Source organism: Sander lucioperca, chromosome 18 (genome assembly GCF_008315115.2).
Source record: "Sander lucioperca isolate FBNREF2018 chromosome 18, SLUC_FBN_1.2, whole genome shotgun sequence".
Classification (NCBI taxonomy): domain Eukaryota; kingdom Metazoa; phylum Chordata; class Actinopteri; order Perciformes; family Percidae; genus Sander; species Sander lucioperca.
The window spans coordinates 8095014-8120162 of record NC_050190.1 but is presented as its reverse complement, the minus strand read 5'-3'; the positions used below and the strand labels follow the sequence as shown (position 1 = coordinate 8120162).

The following is a 25149-nucleotide window of genomic DNA, read 5'->3' as shown; positions in this document are numbered from 1 at the left end:
TTATGACGATATTGTAGGGTTGACAATTGGTGTTTTCACAAAATGTTAACACAATGAGTTTTAGATAAATAATCATCAATAATGTGGATATAATGACTAAAGCTTGATTTATGGTTGTGCGGAGGCTCCACGCAGAGCGAGTGTGTGTGTGTGTGTGTGTGTGTGTGTGTGTGTGTGTGTGTGTGTGTGTGTGTTTGTTTGTGTGTGTGTGTGTGTGTGTGTGTGTGTGTGTGTTGGTGTGTGTGTGGGGAGTGTGTCGTAGAGCGAGTGAGAGAGTGACGTGATTAGCTCCGGAGCGAGTAGCGACTCTAGAGTCATAGTGAGAGAAACAAAGTGTCTCCCCTGTTCTTTCTGACCACGGTGGGAAATCTGTAGCAGGAAAAGTTAACCTTCTCCTTGATTTCATGTTGTTTATGGAGAAGGAGAACCATGAAATGAGTCGGGGGAAATGCAATGCTACTGAGCCACAGCCGAGCAACGTGCGTCGCCGCGACATGTAGTTACATTTTTCGAGAGGTGCACGTCAGGCTACGGCGTAGGGTCCGTGTCTCCACGCACCTACGTATACTTAGCCAGGGCGTAGATGCAGAAGCATAAATCACGCTTAAGTGGATAAAGGCAAATAAAAGAACAGCTAGAACAGTCTGGTAAGTTCAAACAATTACATCACTTTACGGCAATGTAGCCTTTAAAACCAGGAAAAGACAACACTTTTTGAAGACGATATTTCGCCATATATATCAATATCGATATAATATCGATATATTGCCCTATCTGTATTACCTGAGACAGACAGGTAAATGTAGCGGTGGTCTCTCTCCTGTTCACGAGTAGCCACGCACAAGAACCAACCAGAGTCCGACTTAGTCAGAGGACCAACTAACAGGGAACCATTGGGCTGCTGGAGATGCCTAAGGAACATAGAAATAAAGAAGTAGAGAATAATCACAAACGCTGACAGAAAGCCTTATCAAATATACTGCGTGTGTGCTTCTACTGACCTGTGAGTAGACAGAGGGACGCCGTCTCTTCTCCACTGGACACTGACAGTGGAGGACGGCGGTGGGCTAACTCGGCAGGGCAGCACAACTGTCTGGCCCACTAAAGCTTCCACTGTGGAGGGGTCCGTCTTATCAATGCTCACTTCTCCCAGGGTCAAACTGAGGAAAGAGGAACAAGATACCAAGACAGAAGGAAGGAAAGGAAGGAAAGGAAGAAAAGAAGGATGGAGGATCAGGAGGAAGTTGGAAGATTGAAGTGAGGAAGAGAATGAAAGAGTCACTTTATGCTCCACTGTTGGTACTTTTATTAGCAGTCACCAAAGCAAGCATAAAGATCGCCCACAACCTGGCTTCAGAAGTTTATCAGAGAGAAAAGACAGAGAGGAAACCCAGCTTTGGCTCACAAACGGCCCATGCAACATGAAAAGTGACCAAGAAAAGGAGACCAAACAATACAACCTTCACCCAGATTACAACTCATTCAGTGCGCTACGATTTAAAGACAAAAGACAGTTTTCTTTACACCAGAATAAACCCAAAGTAAGTTCCCAGCGTGACTAGCAACTTGCAACATCCCCAAAAGAAAGCTAAAAATTATGTAGCTCAGTGGTCGGCAACCTTTTTTCAAATAAAGTGCCATTTTAAAAATGCTCTCGTTAATCCGTGTGCCATATCAGATCAACATTAATCCTGCCATCATCTACCGAGCCCGCTCAGGCAGTGTTATTTTTTAGTTTATTTCATATTTAATGAATACGGATGGGGAAAAAAATCAATCAAACTACCGGGAATGTGCTTCTACCAATGGTTGTGAAAGAGGTCATTTGGGATTGGAACATTTCCAAAAAACTCTTACACACATATTGCCAGTGTGCCATTGGTTGAGCTACCGCATGCCAGCAGTGGCACGCCTGCCCAAGGTTGCTGACCCCTGATGTAGCTAATACACCCGACTATACAAATGTAAGGTGGAGAAAGACAGAGTTTAGTGACAACACAAAACCAACAACTATAAGCATCACAGCAAAACCTTTATTAGTGTGATCTAGTGACATCAAGGTGACAACACAAAGCACAAAGGTGATGGCGACTGACACAGTGAGGTAGCAGGCACACATAAGCACAAGACGACTAACGTTATCTCCACACAGACAGTGAAAAGTCCCACAAGCATTAAACGAAAAAGAGCTGTCCATTTTAGGGTCGCTGTGAGGTTGACGACTTCTCCCGACATTTTGTCAAATTCAAAAGGAAGAAACAAGGTGTTGCAAGCGTGAAAGCGAGAGTCTGTGGAGCTAGAGGTACAGTAGCGTAGCTGTGGTTGTATTTTACAAAGCAAGGGGTTCAGATTATATTAGCATTACAAAAATGATGCGTGTCTACATACTGAAAAAAGAATGTTGCATAAAATAAAGCACATATATAAGTCTTTAAAGAGTAACTTAACACCAGGCTGACTGCCTTCTCTGGTTAAACATTTTGGGTCTGTTGCATCAGTAACCACAAACAGTTATGTCATGATGTGCCATGATGTACTGACACACCCTGAAGTACGCTTCTACACCACTGCAGCAAAAACAAGACAAGACTCAGGGGGGTGTGAAGTTACTCTTTGGGTTTGCTAATTCTGTCTCAGCTTGGAAAGGAAGGCTGTTTATTTGGTCTTCATTTTCATTTCTCTGGCATTTACCCATACAGATGCTTCATTGGTAATTAATACATTATACTGAAGACATTTAAAAATCCAATTGTGTGAATTTTGTGAACTTTTTGTTGTAATATTAAACATGGTTGTGCCTAATTCTGGATCTGGTTCATGTAAATTTGTCACGCAGGACTTGGAGGACCATAGACTGGGAGTATTTGTATACATAAACACAATGATTAACAACTTTAACTTGGACTTCATCATCATATTTTATGGGGTAAGTGAATGATGGACATGATTTGTCTCCTTCAGCTCACTCTTTGGCCCTACCCGCACTCAGCGGGGCTGAGTGGACTGGGGAGGCGGGGCTGGGCAGGGAGTGAGCTTTTGGCCGTGCTCCCTGGGCCTTCGGAGTCTTACCTCGCTGCTGGGCCCATGTGCTGTGCAGCAGTAGCAGGGGAAGGTCTGCGGGGGCGCAGATGGACTCTAGCTCTGTGGGCATGTGAGGCGGCACTGGTGGCCTGTCTGCCGGTGCCGGTGCCTCCCTGCACTGTGAAAATCCTCCCCATGTTGCGGGACCCCGCACCTGTTGACCCTCCAGCGGTGGATCCTCCTCCAGATGTGGAGCTTCCAGGGGTGGATTCTCTTCTAGGAGTGGGCTCTCCGGCGGGAGCGAGCGGCCCCGGGCCCTGCTGGCTCGGTGAAGGCGCCTGGCACGCCCTCTGGCAATCAGCCCGGGTCATGAAGTTGTTGCTGTTGCCGTGGCAACTTCCGTACCAGAAGTGCAGACACTTGGAGGTGATGACGTCGTAGTGGTAGCGTGGTGTCCAGGTGCTGCAGGAGCCGGCAGAACGAGGCAAGGAGCAGATGGAGTGCTCAACTACAGCACAGAAACACAACAGGACAACGTTACCAACATCAAGTCTTCAGGCTGCACTTCGAGGACTAATTAATAGCTTTTCCTGCATTTTCAAATGTATCACTAGTCTTCATCAATGGAAAAACTGTCTGATACAATTTAAAGCTCCTGGAAAACCTACTAAGTTTGTCACTTTAATACTTTTCTATCTCTATTTTATGAACACCCACACAGGTGATTTTAGTTATTCTGGCTGATTAGACCTCTCCCCAGGACTGCGTGGGCGTGTATAGACTGATTGACTGACATCTTCCTGAGTCTCTTGTTAGCTTTGTTGCACCTGTTAAGGCAGGACAAATTACACCATTATAATTTTTATTCCCATCAAAGCTCTGGCCCACCTTCAACCTGAGCAGAGGTCTAATCAGCCAGAAGAACTAAAAAAACCTGTGTGTATGTTCAGAGGCTTTAACAAATAAAAATTGGATCTAATCCCATGACCTGACAGAGACAACAGTTCTCTAATACCATATCTTTGATTATAATCAGATAAGTTTCTTTGGCTCAACAAAGACTACTACCCCGAAGGCTCAAATCAAATGAACTGGATTTAAATTACGTTGTGAATTTAAATGCTTAAGTCAACTGGGGACATTTGGGCAGGAAAAGTGAAAATGTACTGTATATTATCCCCTGCTTGCACTATATCACGGCAGTGGAGCGTCTTAGTGGCCAAAAGCAAAAGGCTAGGTTATACTAGACAGATCCACATGGGAATTAATGTTGTAAAGAACACAAAAAAACAGAGAACAATGTGTTAAAATGTATTTGCAACTTCTTAGTCTCTTACTGTGGTTGGGTGGGTTGGGGCAGCCCTCCCCGTTGGGTCCTCCTGCAGGTGTGGTGCGGTCATAACAGCACCCATAGGTGGTGAGACGGCACTGTGCTGCATTCTCAGTGGGGAGAGAAGGAGCCTGAGGACATGCGACATGACAGATTAGAAGAAAGGTTTTATGGTCTGTCAGGTCGCTGCTGTATAGAAGAGTTTGTCACCAAACATGTGCAGTGTTTATAAAAAAATTGAGCAGATAATAAATAAATAACACTCAAAAAGCTTAAAGACAAAACTTGCTCAAAGTCGACTGGGGACCAACTACATTTATTAGATCTGATGCTCAAATTGATTTTACATTCATTCGGCTTAGGTGGTGCCCAAAACTGCTTGGGTGCTGCATCTAAGCCTTATAACATTAGCGAAAAGCCTGCATGTGTACTGTGTAACTGTAAGAATTTCATGCATGTTTGCTTACAGCGGGTGCAGGGGCAGCATACTCGGCGCAGCCCTCCCTGTTGGGGCCCTGAGCAGCCGTCACCCGGTCTTGGCAGCAGCCATAACTGACACACAGAACAAAACAAATAAAAAAGACAAGTACAAACAATAAAACACTTTGTATGGAACATTTGTGCCAAAAATAACTTTGCAACTTTGCCATTTCTAATAAAAGCTGAGTCTCTGGTCACTTAGTGGGATCTACTGTGGTCATAGTAATGCCAACCAATGTCTGGTTAGGGTGCTATAAAAGTCACACCCAGACAAAAACAGACTCCAAATGTAACCTCAACCACAGTGAAATGAGAGGCTGGAGCTGGATACCTGGTCTGGGTGCAGAGTGGCTGGGCAGGAGGGGGAGCTGGGACATGTGGGCAGCCCAGACCCTGGGGTCCCCTGGCTGAGGTACGTCCATCTGGGCAGCAGCCATAATAGGACTGGCTGCAGTGGAGGGCTGGGGCAGAGCCGTGAGGGTCTTGGACTGTGTTTGTACGTGTTGGATCTGTCTCTGGCCGGCGGGCTACGATGAAACCGGGAGAGCAAATTAACATATAGACAAGACAAAGCAATACAGACGTTCACACATCGCTTTAGAAATATATAATAGATTCTAAGCTATTGTGCTCAAGGCCCACACAGTGAGAATTCACAGGAAGCTGAAACACAAAAGAACGCGAAAAGGTAAATAACTGCTACAAAACGCATACATACATATCATCAATCAAAGAAAACATTTGAAAACAAAGATAATGCAGGGAACAGAACTAGGACAAGAAGTGCATTCAGAATAAACAATCTCACAGAAAATAAACACACACAAGACCCCAAACTTGAAATTCCTGACCACTGGGACGGTGCTGCAGAATGCCAGAACATGCCAAAAAAACACCCGAGCCAGCCCTCGCACACTTCAGTGCTTCGGAAATATTTTAATCAGGCCAACAATGCCAGTGGAACCCTGAAAACATGTCAATCAGGCCTGGATAATTAGTGCTGGGACAGGGGCTGGGTGGGGAAGGGGGGGCGTTAGGCACAAAGTGACAGGAGTTATATCAGCAGAGAGGAGGAGGTGCAGGGGAACTGAGGGGAAGCCATTATCAGGGTGCAATAACACCTACAGTTTGTTTTGCTTGGTACAAACCATAAAAGTTGCAGTTATAAAATGCTAATATCTTGTATACAGATAGATTTGGGTCTGAAATGCTTAAAGTGAGTATTCATTCATGATTCTGTCATTAGAGGGATATTGCTGATGAGTTATAGGGAAAAAGATAGAATTAGAGATAGAGAAGCCCAACCTGTTGCGTGGTCTGGCACATAGGGCTGGAAAACAGTCTGCGTGGTGTCATGTCCTCGTGCGTCCTGGATGCTGGGAACCACTGCACAAAGATGTACAAGAAAACACAATAACGAGAGCTCAGTAGGGATGAAACGATACACTCAACTCACGATTCACAATTTTATGTCCGCAATACAATTTTTTTTAACAGAAAGGTGCTGCAAAGGCCTGAAAAAACTGCGCAAAACAACAGATGTGTCTGTGATTTCTAATACAAATTCCACATTCAAAAAACTAAATAAACAGAAAAAGATCTCTTCAGATAAACAAAATAAGAAGACATAGTGACGTCTGAAGTCAAAACAAGTGAAATCAAAAGTAGATCATTTTTTCTTTCAACTGGTTGGAATCTTTACACATTTATATAGATTTTTAAGCGATCCCTAGCTCAGTATACAATGTAGGTGGACGTTGTAGGAGTGGTTGAATCATACTGTGTGTGTGTGTGTGTGTGTGTGTGTGTGTGTGTGTGTGTGTATATTTAACTTTTTGGGAAAAAATGTTTAATACATAAACTACATTGAACCTAAATGCTATATTCACAGTCTGTTTGTTTTTTTAAGAGAGCTAAAACATTTTACTTCAGATTTGGTAAGAATATCGAATGTTATATGTGTGAATCTTTCCTCTAATATCTTTTGCCTACTTGAAGATACTTGAAGGTATATGCAATTGACCTGCAACATATTAGTGTTGCTACAGGTGATGGATGAATGGGTCAAACACAGGACTTTCACCCAGGTTTTAACTGTTTGTATGTTGAAAAAAAAAAAAGGTTGGTTGACTCCCTACAAATATTAAGAATGTTTACTTTTGACATTCTTCATAATATATCCTTGTAATTCCAATTTAGCAAAATGGATGACTTATCTGATATTTGTGTGTTCTCTTTGAGAGAAACTGATAGTCAGCTTTTTTAATGTAGCATTTGCATTTTTTTTAAAATAAATTAAGCCATTTTATTTTTGATCCAATTTAGTAGGTAGTTTGAAAATGTAAAAGCCTCTTTAAAGCTGCTGTTTAGCTACCAGGGCACCCCTGATATATATTTTACCAGTTTCTGCTTTTAGTAGTTAGTATTTTGCAGCCCTGAGTGCTTTTTATTGTTGGCGTTTTATTCATTGAAATGTTTAACCTTTCAATCATGGAATCAAAGTTAAAATTCAAAAAGATTTATCTTGACAAAAGATTTCAGTTAAATACATAATTCTTAAATATATATATCTTCTCATTGACAAGCTGAACTATTCCAAAGTCTAAAGTGTATTTAACGGAGGGCAGAATGTCCCTGCTGTATGAAAGGTATCAGCTGCATTAAAGCCTTCAGACTCCAGAACCACTTCATATAGTGTTAAGTTGAAAATGAGAGACCAGCTTTAGTTTACAGAAATTAAAAAAGGTAAATATATAAAACCTTTGCTGTCGAGTTTTCAAGATGATTGTGTTAGTTTAAAAACATCCTATTTTTAAAAGACAAATAGACAGATAAGGGTAATTTTTTCAATTTTTTGTTGTTTTATTTCAATAATTTTTCTGTTGTGTCATGAAAACCGGATCACCCTACACTTCTTTAGTTCTTCAGTTAAAAAAAAGGGAGAGAGGATGGATGGGAGATAGATGGGAGAAGATAATGCCCAGTTCACACAAGACTTTAGCCCTGATTTTAGAGGAGTAAAGTCTGGTGGTAGAGGGTAGAAGGTGGGGAAAGGGGCTGGGGGAATAGGAGTGAAGACAAGAAGGGGAGGAGGAAAGAAAGGATGTTACTTCTCTCTCCTCTTCCTCGTCTTGTGCTTTTTTTTTCGCCTCATTTTCTTTTTTCAGTCTTTTCAAATCCTCCTTCTCTCTCTTCTCATTTTCCTTTTTCTCTTTCTTCTCTCTCTTTGATTCCTCCTTCCTCTCTTTCTTGTTTCTTTTCTCCATCTCCTCCTTTTCTTTCTTCTGTCTTTTTAATTCCTCCTTTTCTGCCTTCTTTTCCTGTCTTTTCAGCTTCGCCTCCTCGTTTTCTGGGTGAGCTCCTGGAGGCTGACTTGAAGAACCTAGAGGTCAGTGTTGTGTTGTGTGAGGATCTCTATTTCTTCTTCCCTTTGAGCCACCTTGATGTGCCACTTATCCTCCATCTCTCTGCTCTTTTTCTGCAGCTCCTGGAGGCTGAGGCTGAGGTCGGTGTTGTGCTGTGTGAGGATCTTCATTTCTTTCTCCATTTGGGCCTCTCTGTTGTGCCACCTTTCCTCCATCTCTCTGCTCTTTCTTTGCAGCTCCTGGAGGCTGAGGCTGAGGTCAGTGTTGTGCTGTTTGAGGATCTCTGTTTCTTCCTCCCTTTGAGCCACCTTGATGTGCCACTCATCCTCCATCTTTCTGCTCTTTTTTTTTTTTTATAACATAATATAGAATTTAAAGGCTAAATAAACACTTATCCATGAAGTTGTTCTTGGATAGGTGTAAAATCCAACAAAGAACTACTGTGCAGTTAACAGTGGCATTTACTGCATGTATTCCACTTCTGTGACAATCTTCCCTGAATATTTGAAATGTAAATCCAAAACACAAGACAATGCTAACAAAATGACTAACATCGACATTTAAGGCTTTTTGTATTCTGGTCAAAATGAAATGCAAATGTTCTTCATTTTAAATTATGATCACTTTTTTATTATTAATAAAGTTGGTGAGGGCTGACAGTGACAGAAATTATGATAACGTGTTGGGATTTTCTGTCATGCTAACTGGTTGTTGTTGATTCAGTCATGTATTCTTTAGTCCAGAAATCATTTACAAACATAAAACCTGAATTCCTGTGTGTGATTTTTCTAGATAGACCTGCAGGAAGCTGGTGTGTAAAGCAGTGAAATTGTTTTTTTAAGCTGTATTACAATAGCATTTGTACCATCCATTGTATACTATAGGAACATAATCTTTTTAACTTTATCTTACTTTACTTTTACTTAACTTTTCAGCTATGTTACTTTATACACAAGTTGTTCTTACTTATATTTGACTGAGCAACTGCAACTTAACAATTTCCCTGAAGAAATCAATAAAGTATTCTGATTATGATTGTGATTCTGATTGAAATGCAATATGAAGTACATTATTCGGAAAAAACAGGTAAAATATTTACACATAACATTGCAAAAATGCAAAATTATGTAAGCAATGTGTGCAATCTTGCAATACAGTATATAAAAAAGTCAATGCATGTTGCAGGAGCAAGAAGCCTAGTTTAGGAGCCAGTGTTGCATGCACTCACCCTGTGGGCTGTAGCAGGACTGGGTGTTGCAGCGCTCCATGGTGGAGGGTTTGGGGTGGGCGTTACATTGGCTCACAGGGTACAGGTTCCTCTCTTGGTCTGAGCAGATCACCTGCCGCTCTCGGGAGCCGGAGCCACAGCTCTTAGAGCACTGAGGGAAAACCGAGAGAGATTAGAACCAATGAAAACTGTCCAACTGAGAGACAGAAATGATGACCTCACATTCAGCCACAATAACTGCTAGAGATGTTCCGATTCCGATACCTGAACTTGAATATCGGCCGATACCGAGTACCAATCCGATACTAGTGCGTTGAAAAAAAAAAAAAAATAATAATAATATATATATATATATATATATATATATATATATATATATATATATATATATATATATATATATATATATAAAATGCTTTTTTTTTTGCTATCATTGTTTTATGGTCTGGTTTAGATTATAGCCTTTGTAAAACATGAAGAAATACATACAGAGATTACGGAGACTGAATGCCATAGAACTTTCTTTTATTATCTAATTAGACAGTCAGTCATAACGGATAATGAACATAAATAAACTACTCTGAGGTAGATTTTTTTCAGGGCACAATTATTATGTGGTATCGGATCGGTGCATAGACTGGCATACTCGCTGACACTGATACCAGCATTTTAGGCAGTATCGGAAACAACATTGGTATCGGAACAACTCTAGTAACTGCACATGAGTGTCCCTGTATTGTTTTTGCTTGCTGTTCCCTATCCCCGCTCACCAGCCCCCAGTCTCCGACGTGCCAGCTGATCTGTCTCAGGCAGGCGGCCATCTCACAGGGTCGGACGGCAGTCGGGCGGAGCAGGGCGCTGCAGGATGTTTCCTCCAGCCTCATTCCTGCTGAACCAACACAGGTGACTTCCCTGGTCTGTTCGCCTGAACCACAGGTCACTGAGCACTGTGAACACAACAGCACACATTCTATAACACCCATTACTCTTTAATGTTGAGGCCTTAAAGTGATACTGTTTGATATGATTTAAATTAAGTGCAAGAAAAGAAAAAAAACAGAGCATACATTATGTAAAAAGACAAATCTGGACTAAACTCTGCAGCTTGTGTTCCTTAAGAGTCTGTTGTTTTATCCAATGCACTTATTATTAAAATATGTTGCATCTAGTGTGTGTTTTAGGCTTACAGTATCGGACTTTTCTAGCTTCAGTTTGGGCTTCTCATGTAATCTTGGCTTTACATGTAAACATTGATGATTATTCAGTCACAGAGCTAAGCATCTGTTCTTCTTCATAGATAAATACAACACAAACTTTTAAAAAACACACTCTTACCACTGTTTTGAAGATATTTTCAAGTTCTTCTTTGCGCTAAAGTGAAGGATATGTAGTCTGCTGCTTGAAGAAGATTTTTGACCGGTTTAATAATCTTTACAATCCTTTTTTAAGGTAAAAAAAAAAGCTAGTAGCAAAGTCACACATCTCATTGCTTGTCTCGTATGACCCATTTTATTATCAGCTACATTTTTCTATATAATTTGTTTTTCACTTATCTTGACTTCACTTGTGTTGGATACAGTCAAGCTAGTCATACTAAGCTAAATGTTAATATGTGTTTATATGTTAATACATGTAGTATTGTTGTAGAAATACAGGCAATTCATCTAAAAAAAATCTTGTTTGTGGCCCAAATTGTTTGTTTGCTTTCATTTGAATCAGTTTCACCGGTTCACTCACCGCGCTCCATCTAGTCACTTGATACTCTGCACACTGTTGCATGTTGCAGGTCTGCAGAGAGGGCGGTGCCTCAGCGTAGGCGGCACAAATGGCATCCTCCACCACGCGGGGCCCAGCGGCATCATGGGAGACACACTGCACGCTGCGCACCTGAGAGCCTCCACCACAGGTAACTGAGCAGGTGTTCCACTCGCCGGTTTTCCAGCTGGGGAAAGCCAGCGTGAGGAGAGGAGAGGAGAGACAGGAAACAGAAGTCAGGAGATGTAGGAATGCAGTGCAGAGAAAATGAAGACAGTTTCATGCCAAAAGTTTTTTTTTTAAATTGTCTGGTCAAAAGGACAAAGGGACAAGAGACAATATTTAATTTTTTATCTTTCTCAGAGAGGCAAATATTTCTGGACAGCATCAATACAATGTGGGGAGTGATGGGCATTTTAAAATCTGGGAAATCCAAAACATCTCAGGCCCACTTCGTATTTCTAGTCTGTGACATGTGAACGTTGACATTTTTTTTTAATTCTTTGCAAAGTGCAGCATTAAAAAGCTTTATTTTTTACAGGCAATTCATTAAGAACAAGTTCTTATTTACAGTGGCGGCCTGAAAAGCGACAAAGCCACTGAGGGGAAGGGAAGGAGCAACTTGAAACAGCCCTTGAAAAACTGGACTGACATCCAGTGGTTTAAGGTCTTAGTAGTGTACACCAGGATGTCATGACATGTCTGTTTAGTGTGATTACAGGTACAACAGAGCATACAGCCAACCACACACAGCAGTGATGCTCAGTTTTTTTTATCAGAGAAGTTTTATTTTAGCCTGGTGTGAAGTTACTATTTAAAGTAAAAGTCTGTATTGAATATATGCAAATAATAACTTTCTATTTGTTTTATTACTCACCTATGTAATATCAAATTGTAGGGGAAAATGTCCATAAAAATTTCCCATTTGACAGATTTCTTGCTTGTTTTGTCTGACCAACAGAGCAAAACCTAAAGACATTTCATTTTCAATCATATTACACAGAGAGAAGCAGCAACTCCTAAAACGTAAGAAGCTGGAACCGGATCATTTTTGGCATTTCTTTCTTAATAAACAACTTTAAACGACACATTTGTGTTGATGTATTTTCCGTCTATCAACAAATCGACTAATAGTCCATGCAGTAATTGAATACTTGCCTTCAATAACCAGTTTTTAGTTCAGATTCATATCAGTGTTTTGGAATGAAACCATTCTAGAGAAATGCAAGCGTATAAAAGGATGCATTGTTTTAACAGAGCTACTAAACAGCCTACTAATCTAATAGAGATGATTATGTTAAAAACAACACATCCTTTTGGAGAAACCAGCCACCAGTCTCCCTCAGCTGAAGCACAGAAAGGATTCTTCACCTCCTGGTTAGTGTGAACAGACACTGATTATTGGGAAGCATTAATTACAAAGACTGACAAGCACGTCTAAAAACAAAAAAACTATGACCAGCAAGCTCACATTTTATCTCTGCCTCAACTTCAACACACATATACAAGTCAGAGACATGAACATTAACCCTCTGAGGATGAAGGACGCTCCGGTGTTTGAACAACAGACAATGCTTCTACTCAAAAAGCGATATTACGTGGCCGGTTAGCTCAGTTGGTAGCGCGGGTGCACGTGTGCAGAGGTTTATTCCTCGACGCAGAAGGTCCAGGGTTCGAATCTGACCCGTGACGGTTTTCCCCCTCTCTCTCCCCTTTCAAATCTCAGTTTTCTTATCAAATAAAGGCAGAAATGCCAAAAGCATGAAAAAAAGCAATATTACAATATTTTATTTCAGACGTTTATTATACATTTACTCATTTATTAATATATTGCACTACTTTTGTGAAGCAAAGACTTTGGATATTTCAAGCACCAAAACAATTCATTGACATACTTTAAGTAAAGTTGTTTTTTTTTTCACGAGATTTGAGGAATTCCAAAAAAGCGAACACCAACTTCTCAGCTTTAGGGCCAAATTATCTCTCTACATATTCGACAAATTTGGGCATCACTATACAGAAAGCTGAGTTTGTTGAACATTTTGATAAGCAACACATGGGGGTTAGTTATACTGTATGCAAATACCCTTAAGAAATGTGAATTTAAGAAGATATGTAAAAAACGAGGGTTTTTTTAACTGTTTCTGGTCTATATCTTTCAATTGAGGGATAATGAGGGAGCAGTTAGCGTCACCGCGATCTTCATAAACATCTCAGGTTTCTGAGCAGCAGCAGCATCAAAGAAAAGGAGCAGGAAATACCACAGAGTCACTGACTGAAGACCCGGCTATTTACTACCACACCCACTGCCATTCAGATGTACACAATCCCCAACACCCCCCTGCATGACGACCTATAACCTTTTAACGCACACCTCACAACACAGCAGCTGCACTAATGCACGGGGACAGAGAGTTTTACAGTTTGCTAAAGCAATCAGGCAGCAGCCCAGCTCAGGGCCACAGGTTGGGAGGTTAAAGAAAGAGGGGGGGGGGGGGGGCTTTGATGGAAATCTGGCTTTAAATCACAGCTCGGTCTCCATGGAGAGCGACGTTAAGTGTGTCCAAGACAAATGAGGATCATTAAAAGTTTGAAAGGAGATCTCTGAGCTGGACTGCTGGCTTCGTTCTCACCCCACATGGAGGAACAGGCTTAGCACTAAACACAGATGCTACAGAGTCAAACACATATTAAGGGGGAGAGTTTTCAGACGGACATTTTAGTCCAAATGTATGACTTACTTCTGAATACATTTTTGGCGTGTCCACATTCAAAAGCAAACTCAAAACCTTTTTGTTTTCTCAGGCATTTGTTTAATTACAGTGTGTGAGAGAGTGCGTGTGTGTGTGTGTGTGTGTGTGTGTGTGTGTGTGTGTGTGTGTGTGTGTGTCTGATCACACTTTTATGTCTTGTTTGCGTTTCTTGATTGTCTTGTGTATTCCTATTTCTATTAACACTTATGTGTATGCTGTTTTTAATGTAAAGCACTTTGGGTTTAGGTGTAATGAAAGATGCTATACAAATGAAATTGACATTGACATTAAGATTTTTCGTTTTCCGGGTGTCAACGTGAACGATAGGATGGCTAATACATTACTAAAATCGACTGTGCATGCTCAGGAAATCATAGAAAATGATTTAGATCTCCCCCCGTGTTTGCAGTCAACTAAAACTAAAACTCTAAGACTACGACCACAGACCCCGGGTTACCTGAACAAATAGGCCCTGGATCTTTCAGAGGATCTCCACAACTGTGGTGGATACAGGTACGCCATCCTTTCAGACAGTCATGATAACACACCAACGACAGTCAAAAAGCTGTTTTCAAAGCTTAGTTTTTGCACTTTTATGAGCACAAACAAAAAAGTAACACTTACAATGGAACAAAAATGAAATGTCACACTTTTCCCAGTGAAATTTTAGTGTAATTTACCTGCGGATCTGTGGGCAAACATGGGGGTTGCATGTCCGGTTGGTCTGTGGCCTGGGCAGAGATGCACAGAGATAGTCGGGGTAGGCCTCGTTATCAATGGTGCAGAAGACCAAACGAGACTGGTAGCCTAATGGAAGGAGGAGAAGGACAACTGACTTGTATCATTTTCCAAGAACCAGGATGAGAAATACTGTATAGGTCTGCATTCAGGCGTGTTTTAAATTATTGTCTGTGTTTTTCAGAGACTCTGACCTGATCCGCACTCTCTGCTGCAGGTAGACCAGGATCCAAAGCTCCAGTAGTAGCCCTCTCTGGAGCGTCCATTGGGAAGATAAAATTCATACTCCACTCCTTGGTTGGGCTCCTGGCTGATCAGCTGAGAGGACAGGGTTGGATATAAAGATTAAACTCCATTTACAAAGATTGAGATCATTCACTCATATTCTTTTGCTAGTCAAGATTCCTGGTCCTTGGAGGAGAAATCCTTCCAGATTTTCTGATTCCCTGACCTTTCCTCCGCAGCGCTGTGGAGATAGGTCTGGCAATGGGAGACTACCTTTCCTCTAACTCCATTAATGCCGTGAAAAATTCTTCTTGACCGCTGTTTTACGGTCAGTTTTCCCTGAAGTGTGCTGTGTATATTCATGGTCCTTAGAGGTTAAATCTTAATGTTTTGCAAATGTTTCTAAAATGTGTCCCTTGTCAGCAGGATAACTTATAATATAATAACTAGACTGCAATAAAATAACCTAAAACACCTTTATGTGCACAATAAAGGATGTGTCGTTTGGATTTTTAGTTGCCTGTTGCCTGCTCTCCACCAACTCCTGAGGGAAATGTAACGTGAGTGTTCAATATGTGGTGGTTGGATCACTTTTAATGAGAAGAAACAGCTGGATGGAGACGGATAACTTTCTTAAGCAGGACTGTTCTCCACACTTCATCAGCTCCACAACACTTCCCGGTTTCTCACTCACTGAGGAAAATGTGAGGAAAGATTACTCCCGGAGAACTGCTGATGTAATATAATTAAACAAGCACATATGTAAATAATATCTGTTTGAACACAAATATTTTTTATAGGCAACTGTATAAACATTGTAATTTTTAGTAAATGAATGAACTTGTAAACCTTACAGGACTATCTGGCTCTTTAGCTGCTAAATGCGCCTCTATGTTCACAGCTAGGTGCTAACTTTGTCTGCATTCTGCTTGGTGCTGTGCAGGTAGCGTACGGTGGTTTTTAAAACTTCTTTTGCTGACAACAGCTGCCTGCTGTGGGCGGAAACTACAGGTATGCTATTTAAACACTGAGAGTGAACCCAAACAATGAGTATAAGGCTCTGCAGAGCTGAGGGGAACTGCACAGTTCTTTTTACAAGGTCATTTGATCCCTTGTTATTATAAAACATATTGATTATATGTGGTTAAGGACAGATTTGGAGTTAAATATTTGAAGTACAGTTTGAAAGACCAACGCTGTCTCAGTGTATGTTCAATCTTACCTCAACAACAAGGGGCTCGGTGGTGGGGCCGCGGCCGATGATGGTTTCTGGGACGTTGTCTCCCTCAGCTCCTCGCTGGTAGTACAGCATAGTTCCAGCAATGGGTGTCGCCCTGGAAAACTCAATTACCCAGTGGCCATTGAGGTAGTACTCACCACGCAGGTTCTTGATAGCTGGCCGTGCACAGAGGATACAGTCATTGTATGTCCAGAATACAATCAAACATACTACGGAATAACAAACAAGCCGTAAACTATTTCTTCTGATCCTCAGGCCCAAATGGAACCTGGGGATTTTTTTTTTTTTTTTTTTACAGTTTTCAGCGCTCTGCGGAATTTAGTTGACTGGCTGTTTTGCTGCTTGGGGTGGAGATGTGTTAACATTGTGAATATTTTTTAATTTGTTTAAAATCTGCCGAAAATCTACTGAAAATCATTTGAAGATTGGGGAAAATCTGCAGAGAAGTCTGTGGAATTGTGCTTCCGCAGATTCCGTGTAGCCCTGCTGATCCTTTAATAGTTTGTTTTCTAAAAAAAAAAACTCACCAAGGTAGTTGCGTGTGGCCACTGTTTCTCTGATGCTAATGGTGGTGGCTCCAACAGGGATGATGAACATCTGGTTGTAGCCTGAGTTGAAAATGAAACATAACTCCTTTCACACATACAAACTACAAGATGCTGCAAACTCAGACATAAGAAATCTACTTGTGACGTTTCTCTCAGAGCTTCCTAGGACCTCAGCGAGAGGGAATTAATTTGCTGATGTGACAATGAAGAAAACATCTGTAACTGTGTTCCCAAGGCAAAAAAGTGCAGCGTACCAGTTGGAAGGCCGCGTACAGAGAAGCTGTTCTTGACTTGGTAGCAGGACTGTCCGTTCCCCCCACACTGCAGGCAGGGGTCTTCCTGCTGCGCAGACTCCAATACGTTGTCACAGCCCAGACGCTGAGGAAGGAAAAAGTAGGGAAATATTTCATGTGCAAAGAAAAGTCCGTGTCATTTATGTTGTCTGCTGCAGTTTGCAAAACCTTTACCGGTTATAGGGCCCTATCTTGCACCTGGCGCAGCGCAGTGCAAAGCCCGACGCAAGTGTCTTTAAGTTTCCCGTCCAGCGCCCACGTCGTTTAAATAGCAAATGCACCTGCGCCCATCTGTGCGCCCATGGGTGTGCTGGTCTTACAGGGAGGTGTGTTCAGGTGCATTCTGGGCGTATTGCTATCTTGAGGCAGCGGAAAGTGATCGCGCCATTGACCAACAAAAACCTGGTCTAAAGTCAATAGCTTAGCATTTAATTGTTATTTTAACAGTGAATTAGTAAAATGCGCCTAGGCTCGTGCACAGCGCACGCACACTATGCTTGTTACACACACAGGGTAAGCCAGCAGCACACAAACATGCAAAAGATTACAAATAAAATTATTACGGTGCAAATCCTCCATCATAATAGCAATGCGCCAAGGTCCAAACACGCCTGGCTTTTAAAGGGAATGGGAGATGACACTCTGATTGGTTTATTGCAAGTTACGCCCAAAACACACCTATGAATTAATGAAGACTGAATGAAGATGTGTCTCTTGAGGATTGAATTTGTCTTTCAATCCTCTACAGTCAAAGACAACAGAGCTGGCTCTCCCAGGTGTGCAGTGTGATACATTGGCCTTTCTGTCATTATTGGCACGGCGGTTAGTGTTGACCCACTGGAAATATGTCAAACCGCAATCACACTCTAAGTGGACAGAAAGTGTTACGGCACATCTCAAGCTTGAAAAACTCTACAAGGGGCTCTAGGGCAAAAATTCTTAAGAGTCTGGAAAAAACTTCCTCTCTTATTTCGAACAAACGATTGTATCCAAGCAGTAAACACAGATTCCATGAAACCCACCCACCCCACCCTTTTTATTTTTTAGGTTTCAATTATTCTTTTTTTGATTTCCTGCGATGTGTGTTGTCTTTGGATTGTGGTTTTATATGTATGGTAATCTGTTTGTATGTAGAGCTTAGTGTATTTTTTCCACTGTGGTGTTAATTACTGTGATTTGTGTTGTGATAAGTAGATAAGTATGTTGAAAAATCAAAAAAAAAAGATTTATAAATAAATAAAGATAACAGAGATGTATTGGAGACTTTTAGTGATTCAATCCTAGCAATGTAAACATTTTGAGAAATACTAAAAGTGCTGTGTGCATGACTATATTGAATTACAGTAATAGCCTGAAAATGTTCAAATGTTCAGCCTAACATATTGGTATTGATATTGGTCTTTAAAAATACAACAGCAGTACCATTTTAGGTATTGTAATGATAATATACACAGTAGGGAAATGCAATGATTTTCTATAATTCACCATTACATACAAGAGTTCACCCATTTGTGGCCGGGTTGGCTCAGTGGGTAGAGCAGGTGCACATATACTGAGAGGCTTATGCTTCGATGCAGAGGTCCAGGGTTTGAGTCCGACCTTAGACAATTTCCTGCATGTCTTCCCCCTCTCTCTCCCCTTTCTCAACTAGCTGTCCTATCAAATAAAGGCAGAAAAGCCCAAAAAGATAATCTTAAAAAAAATAAGTTCACCCGTTTACAATATCTTTTTTTTCAACAGAGTAATGGATTATCAACACAAAAATAACATTTGCATATACAAAATGTGCTAAGTCAACTTTACTACATAAACCCTCAGAAAGGCAAAAGTCCAGTCACAGAATTGCTGGTTTCAGTGGCCAAACCAAACCAATATAAGAGCTGGTTTAACAAGGCGTTAAGAGACGGGTAGACCTGTGGGAACACAATGTTTCTGTGAAAGTCGCAATCTCGCAACCACGCAACAAAAATCTGAAAGTGGAGGTTAAATAAGTGAAGGTTTCTAAAGTAAAGACATAGTAGAGAATAAAGACGTGAGATAAGACAGGAGAACAGAGTGTCCCCACAGAGGAGGTGATTAGAACGTCAGAAAAAGGTTTCGTGAGAAAAAGGTTGCTGCGATAATTACATGAGAACAGAATGAGAGCAGAGCAAGAGTTTGATTTTACCACATAGTGAAACTAATCTTTCACCCTGCGGCTCAGCTCCACTCACTGTGCCTACTCTGATTAATGGAGTGATGCTGTAAACCAGGGGTCTTTAATGTTTTTTTAGGCCAAGGACCCCCTCAAAATTGAGTTGCATATTAAACTGGGCCTACAATAACGTGTAGGGCAGCCTAAAGCCTTTATACATACAATATTAAGCTTTTAAAATAAAAATTGTTGGCATACAGTATCAGTCAAAAGTTTGGACACACGTTCTCATTCACTTGAATGGGAAAGTGTGTCCAAACTTTTGACTGGTACTGTGTTCATTTATATTTATACACTGGATCATATATTTATCATGTTTGAAGATTAAAATGTGGCAAAGTGAGACCTTAAGCTTACCTGTATCTTTAGATGGGTGGCTGTGGCTCAGACATATTTTAATCTTTTTTTTAACCAGCAAACAATAATTTGGAGGCCCCCGTGCAGCAACTCCAAGGACCCCCTATGGGTCAAGGACCCCCTGTTGAAGATCCCTGCTGTAAACCATCTGAACCTCCTCAGCAGGCCTGCCTTGTTGCACGATCCAAATTTTCTTCAACGCTTGCCTTTTTTAGCGTGTATTGCTAGCTCCGTTCTCAAACGGCAACACACAGAGAGCTAACATCTTGCGTGCGAGTATCATTTGGATTTTTACGATTCCGATGCCAAACCGGTACTTTTAAAACAATTCCGGTTCCTAAACCGATTCTTGAAAAACTGAAAAATTACATCAAAGATGTAATATGTTTACTAGCGATCACGTGCAGTGAATGGTTAATATGCTTTTACGTCTGTTTTGGTGAGCCCAGAGGGAAAATATGGCATTTTAAAAGTAGACAACGTTTACGGTAGCTAGCTAACAGTAGACTACAGAAAAAGTGTGATATTTTTACGTCCGTTTCGGAGCAACAGAGGGAAAATATTAACATTGTATTAATAATACACATTAAGTGGAACCGAAATGAGGAACCGAAATTTGCGTTCTAATCTGGTCCGATTCCTAACAGTTGCGTAGGAACCGGTTCCATAGTGGTTCGGTACGGTTACGGTACCCAACCCTACACGTGAACCACCTAGAGATGTACTCCCTTTCATTAAATCTCGTGTGTGTGTGTGTGTGTGTGTGTGTGTGTGTGTGTGTGTGTGTGTGTGTGTGTGTGTGTGTGTGTTCATTTTAATGTGCGGCCTACCTTGCAGACTCCCTCCACACAAACATCCCTCCTTCCAGGGTGACAGGGCGTACCGTCGACCACAGAGCTGCGGTGGCGATAGAAAAAGTTCTCTCCTCTTGGCATGCAGTTCAGCTCACAGGGGTTCTCAGCTGTCAGAGACACAAGGGTTATTTTAGAATAAAGGTAATAATGTCCCAGTCTGACCTAAATTCATCTATGTTACACAGTTGTGGACCTTTGTATATGTATATTTATAGCAGGCTTTTGAAGCCCAATATATACTCTTGCAAATCCAAAAGCTACTACTGTTACGTTGCTTCTCACCTCCATAATATGGGAGCCACTTGTAGCGTTTCCCCTGGAAGTCAGTGCCATCAAACTGGGCGCACTGCTCTTCACGGAAATCCTTGGATCCCTCGGGACAGTCCTGAGTGGAGCAATTGGAGGCAGCGGAGACGTGTCAGAGGATAATTAAGATCAAATAAATAGTCAAAGAATATATATATGGTTTAGTTGATTAAGTAAAACATTCAATATTAACATATGATACATGAAAACTGAATTTGTTTCAGATGTGTCTGTTCACCTGGATGTTGCAGGTGCGGTAAGACTTGTCTGGTCCAACACAGTTGTGTCCTCCATCGGTCCTGTATGTAGAAAACGAAGTATCAATATGTGACGCTATTGGATGCTGCTTTTTATAGATTAACCCTGATGCTGGACCTGATGTTGAGTAAGAATTTTCCAAATGATCTTCTTAAAACACAGGGATGAAGTAGTTTCCCCTCGCTGAACCGGGAAGAAAAGGAATCTGTGATGTCTTATCTGCTTTATCTTTGTGAAGCTGCATGAGCCGAGTAACAAAAGCCTTATATGATTATAATATTAATACACTCCGTTCTAAAGGACTATTCCAGTGGTTCTTCGAATAAATTGGGGAAACTGTTAGAGACATATTAATAAGAGGATGGTCAAAAGTGAAGCAGAGATTTCCTGACTTTTAGTAGATAAAGCTAAAAAAAAACGCTGGATCCTACATTTCCCATAATGCAATAGGATAGCACTTTCATTCTGCCTCGTGAACCCCAACAACTCCAGTTTGTAACTCAGACTTTTGTTTTTTTCTGGTGACGTCTCAAGCCTTAACTGAGACAACCCTGATGACATAAGGAGGGTTATTTTTTTTCAGATTTTGGAAAGATTATGCAACGATTTTCACATGCTGAGTCGTACTCCTCATGACGGGTAAACTATAAAATTGGGGGGAATGCACTTTTTAGCAACAAATATGTTTTTTCATTAGCCCTGCTGTAAAAATCTGCTTTTGCAACTGTTCTGACTATACTTTAATTAAAACCTTATGGGTCATCATTGTGACACAGAAACAGTTAATGACTAGGTGAGACAGCAGCGCACGTATGCAAATACAGCTCAGACTGTCTAAATAACAAGTTTCAGCTCTTACATTAAGTGGCATTCCTCTTTAGTCTGTGCCTGTAATAAAAAATAAAAAAAACGAGCTCTCAGCAACTTCACTGTTGAGCCCAAAACCCACACAAACATCTGCCCACACGTCACTGAGCCATGAGACAGCAGGCCGCTTCGCCACCCTCCCTTCCTGCCATGCTGATAACTCGTGATTAAGGCACCTCTAAAAGTACCTGCCCTTAAGCTCTAAAAAACAAGACACGCTCCTGTCAGCACGCCAAAACTGAAACTAAAACATGTCCAAACACTCAGTGACAACATCCAGCTATCAACTTTTCACCTGCGAGAGGAAAAATAAACATTTGGAGGACCAAAGCTTTCAATTTAAAATGATACATAACAGAAAAGCTCAATTATTGACCACAGGAAATTAAAATAGATTATATTTTATGAGGTCAGGTCATTTTCTGCTCAAATGAATGTGGAGCAAAAGGGAGTTCCTGTAAAAGCACCCAATGAGTCAACAGCAGTCTAATCATAGTATTTAAAGGTGTGATTCTGGCAGACAAGATATGACAGAGTTCAGTGGTGGAATGTAACTAAGTACATTTACTCAAGTACAAATGTTGAGGTACTTGTACTTTACTTGAGTCTTTTCTTTTCATGCCACTTTCTACTTCTACTTCCGCTACATTTCAGAGAGAAATACTGTACTTTTTACTCCACTACATTAATCTGACAGTTTTAGTTACTACTAGTTACTTTACAAATTAAGATTGTTGCACCCAAACCACACACATATATATATAATGTTTTACTATAAATGAAACTACCCAACAATATAACGGCCTACAAGTCCAGCTGAAATGAATAACTGATTAAATACAAAACGGTTTGGATTGTTTTCAGTAAAAAATAAAATGGGAGGATTTTCCTGCATTGAGTATGTTTACTTTTTTGCAGAACTTTTACTTGTAAGGGATCTGAATACTTCTTCCACCACTGACAGAGTTCATCCTACTAGGTAGCAGTGGGCAGGACTTCTTCCCTGTTATTCATCATTAGCTAAAGAGGGGAAACAGACTGTGTCTGACTCACTGACTCACTGCATGGATGGATATGTTGAAAAGCAGCATCTCAGGCAGATCAATGGAAAACATCTCCATAGATCTATCAGGACAGAACTACATTTCGTATAGTTTTCCTTCCCATAAATGCAACTAAATATCCACCAAGGTGAATCAGAAAACAGTTTGGACATGTTAAAGAAACAGCTCATAATAGACATATTCTGCCTGGTGGGCAAAAATAATTAAACTTGTCCTTTTTTATTAATTTCCTGAGAATTATTGCTCAATAAGTGAGACACACCTACATTCTGCCGAGTGTTTTACGGCCAGGAAGACTGTAACAGCATACATGATGAATGACATGCAACAACTCACCCAGCTAGAACAGTAAAATACTGCTTACACATTTATGCATCCGTCATAATAATCTAAGAACGCCATATGTAATAATACATCAGTCACATTGGGCATTTTTCTGCAGAACGAGTTCAAGAAGATAGAAATGAAATGGTCCGCCAGTGCCTACATTGGTATATTTGCTTATTGTGATGTCACGTATCTTTAAATGCTTCATATCCCTAAAACCAGTACAATCTAAGCTAAAAGGTTATGTAAGTCAGAAACCATAATAATTAATACAAGTATTGGAATTGTGACATAAATCATAAATCGGACATGTTCAAATTTTACTAAATAAAACACACACAACATATTTATCCAAACGATTTCTAAATGTAGAAATATGAACAAAATATTTCTTAACATTTTCTGGTGTTTGAGTGGAATGGCGTTTTGATAGTTTCATTTGCAATAGAATTGTGTCACCGGACGTCACGTAACGTGATGACGTCATCAAGAGTGTACGAAGTAATGACGCGAAAGACAGAAGCCTTAGCTTTCTGCTGCAAACAGAATGAATGCTATAGCTGTTATGGTTTTTATTTTAGATCCTTTTATACAGGCTCATGTAATAAACAACCTCCGATCTCTAAGGGTTAAGTAGATTTCTCTCCTAATACTTCATACTTTGACAGGGTCTTGAACACACCACTTCCCACCTCATGAATCGGGATCACTTTGTGGGTTACATGAGGCAACATGCCAGCTGGATTCCAGCCACCACAAAAGCTAAAAACACAACATTTACAATGGAAGCTGGCAACAACACTCCTCACTCCTCCTGTTCAGTCATATGCTACAAAACAACCTATAAATGGACAAAACCATCTTTAAAGAAATGAAAAACATATGCAGCAAAGTGAACTGATGAACTTTTCTTTTTTTTTTAAACCACTTGTCAGCCAAAACGGGGCAGATAGAAATGTTCACTTTCCATCCGATCCTCTTCAGCGGCCAACACCCAGGAAAGAGAAGTCCTTTTAATGTTAAAGGGCCGCTCCCTGCAGTCTGTTTTGGATGTAAGACAAGCCCACGTCCTTGTGACTTCAAGGCATTCTTTTACAATCAAGATACAAGCTGTGCCAATGAACCTCACAATTAGCTTTATTCACACAGGGGGAGAATACAAACCTGTGTGTATTCAGGGCCTCACGGTGAGCAGAGTTTGTCAAAGAGAGACTGAGTGCGAGTGCATGTGTTTGTACAGGCTTGTTTATGTGTTATGCAGGTGCAGGCAAAGATCCTCTATACCTCTAAACTTTTTTTAATATTGTACCCCCTTTGAATTGTTTTTTGTTAAGCCAGGTAACCCCTGACCAGCGCAAAACATTTTTGGTAGAGTTATAATACAGCGCTGGCAATGATAGATTTACTAAACAATAACCTTGTAACTGAAAACATTTAGAATCCATCACTTAATTCATTCATTATTATAGGATTATTTGAGGAATTATGCATGACATATTTTTAAATTAGCATTTTGTTAAGAAATCTCACGTACCCCTTGCAGTACTCCAAAGTACCCCCAGGAGCACACATACCCCCATTTGAGAAAGACTGCTCTATACTAAAGATTTCAATCGCCAGTGGTATGAAACAGTACATACTTCCTGTCTCCTAAATGGGCGTGGCCTTGTTTGACAGTGTAGTGAACGTTGTGTGGATGGATCAAAAGTCATATTTGTATAATTTATTAATATTTTCTTTTGCTAACATTAGATATTTACACAGCTAAAAGTCATATTAAGCATTACGAACATTAGTTTTGTTAGGGCGTTCACGCACGTTAGTTGACGTTAGCTTATCTGTGTTGCTAGATCTCTCGACAGTTCGGTCCTGAGACAGAAACACAGGTCTCAAACTAAGTTAATTTTTTCCTGATGTGTCTGTCTGAAAAAAATGCCATTTCAGTG

At 40.7% G+C, this 25149-nt stretch overlaps 1 protein-coding gene across 3 annotated transcripts in view; it reads right to left on the bottom strand.

The window, feature by feature from the left end:
- Window positions 1-25149, bottom strand: part of paplna (papilin a, proteoglycan-like sulfated glycoprotein) — a 35563-nt gene that overhangs the window by 6000 nt on the left and 4414 nt on the right. Inside the window, exons 4-22 of one of the 3 annotated variants that reach the window (XM_031309690.2) lie at window positions 20926-20986; window positions 20664-20766; window positions 20358-20488; window positions 16938-17061; window positions 16663-16743; window positions 16118-16290; window positions 14865-14988; window positions 14613-14739; window positions 14390-14455; window positions 11162-11366; window positions 10195-10371; window positions 9425-9575; window positions 6137-6217; window positions 5163-5358; window positions 4819-4903; window positions 4359-4482; window positions 3070-3529; window positions 1002-1160; window positions 784-911 (exon numbers count right to left, since the gene is read on the bottom strand). In XM_031309690.2, the coding sequence (XP_031165550.1) occupies window positions 784-911; window positions 1002-1160; window positions 3070-3529; window positions 4359-4482; window positions 4819-4903; window positions 5163-5358; window positions 6137-6217; window positions 9425-9575; window positions 10195-10371; window positions 11162-11366; window positions 14390-14455; window positions 14613-14739; window positions 14865-14988; window positions 16118-16290; window positions 16663-16743; window positions 16938-17061; window positions 20358-20488; window positions 20664-20766; window positions 20926-20986 (2756 nt within the window). The remainder of the gene's footprint in view (window positions 1-783; window positions 912-1001; window positions 1161-3069; window positions 3530-4358; window positions 4483-4818; window positions 4904-5162; window positions 5359-6136; window positions 6218-9424; window positions 9576-10194; window positions 10372-11161; window positions 11367-14389; window positions 14456-14612; window positions 14740-14864; window positions 14989-16117; window positions 16291-16662; window positions 16744-16937; window positions 17062-20357; window positions 20489-20663; window positions 20767-20925; window positions 20987-25149) is intronic. The other 2 variants (XM_035994568.1, XM_031309691.2) reach the window with 2 other exon arrangements.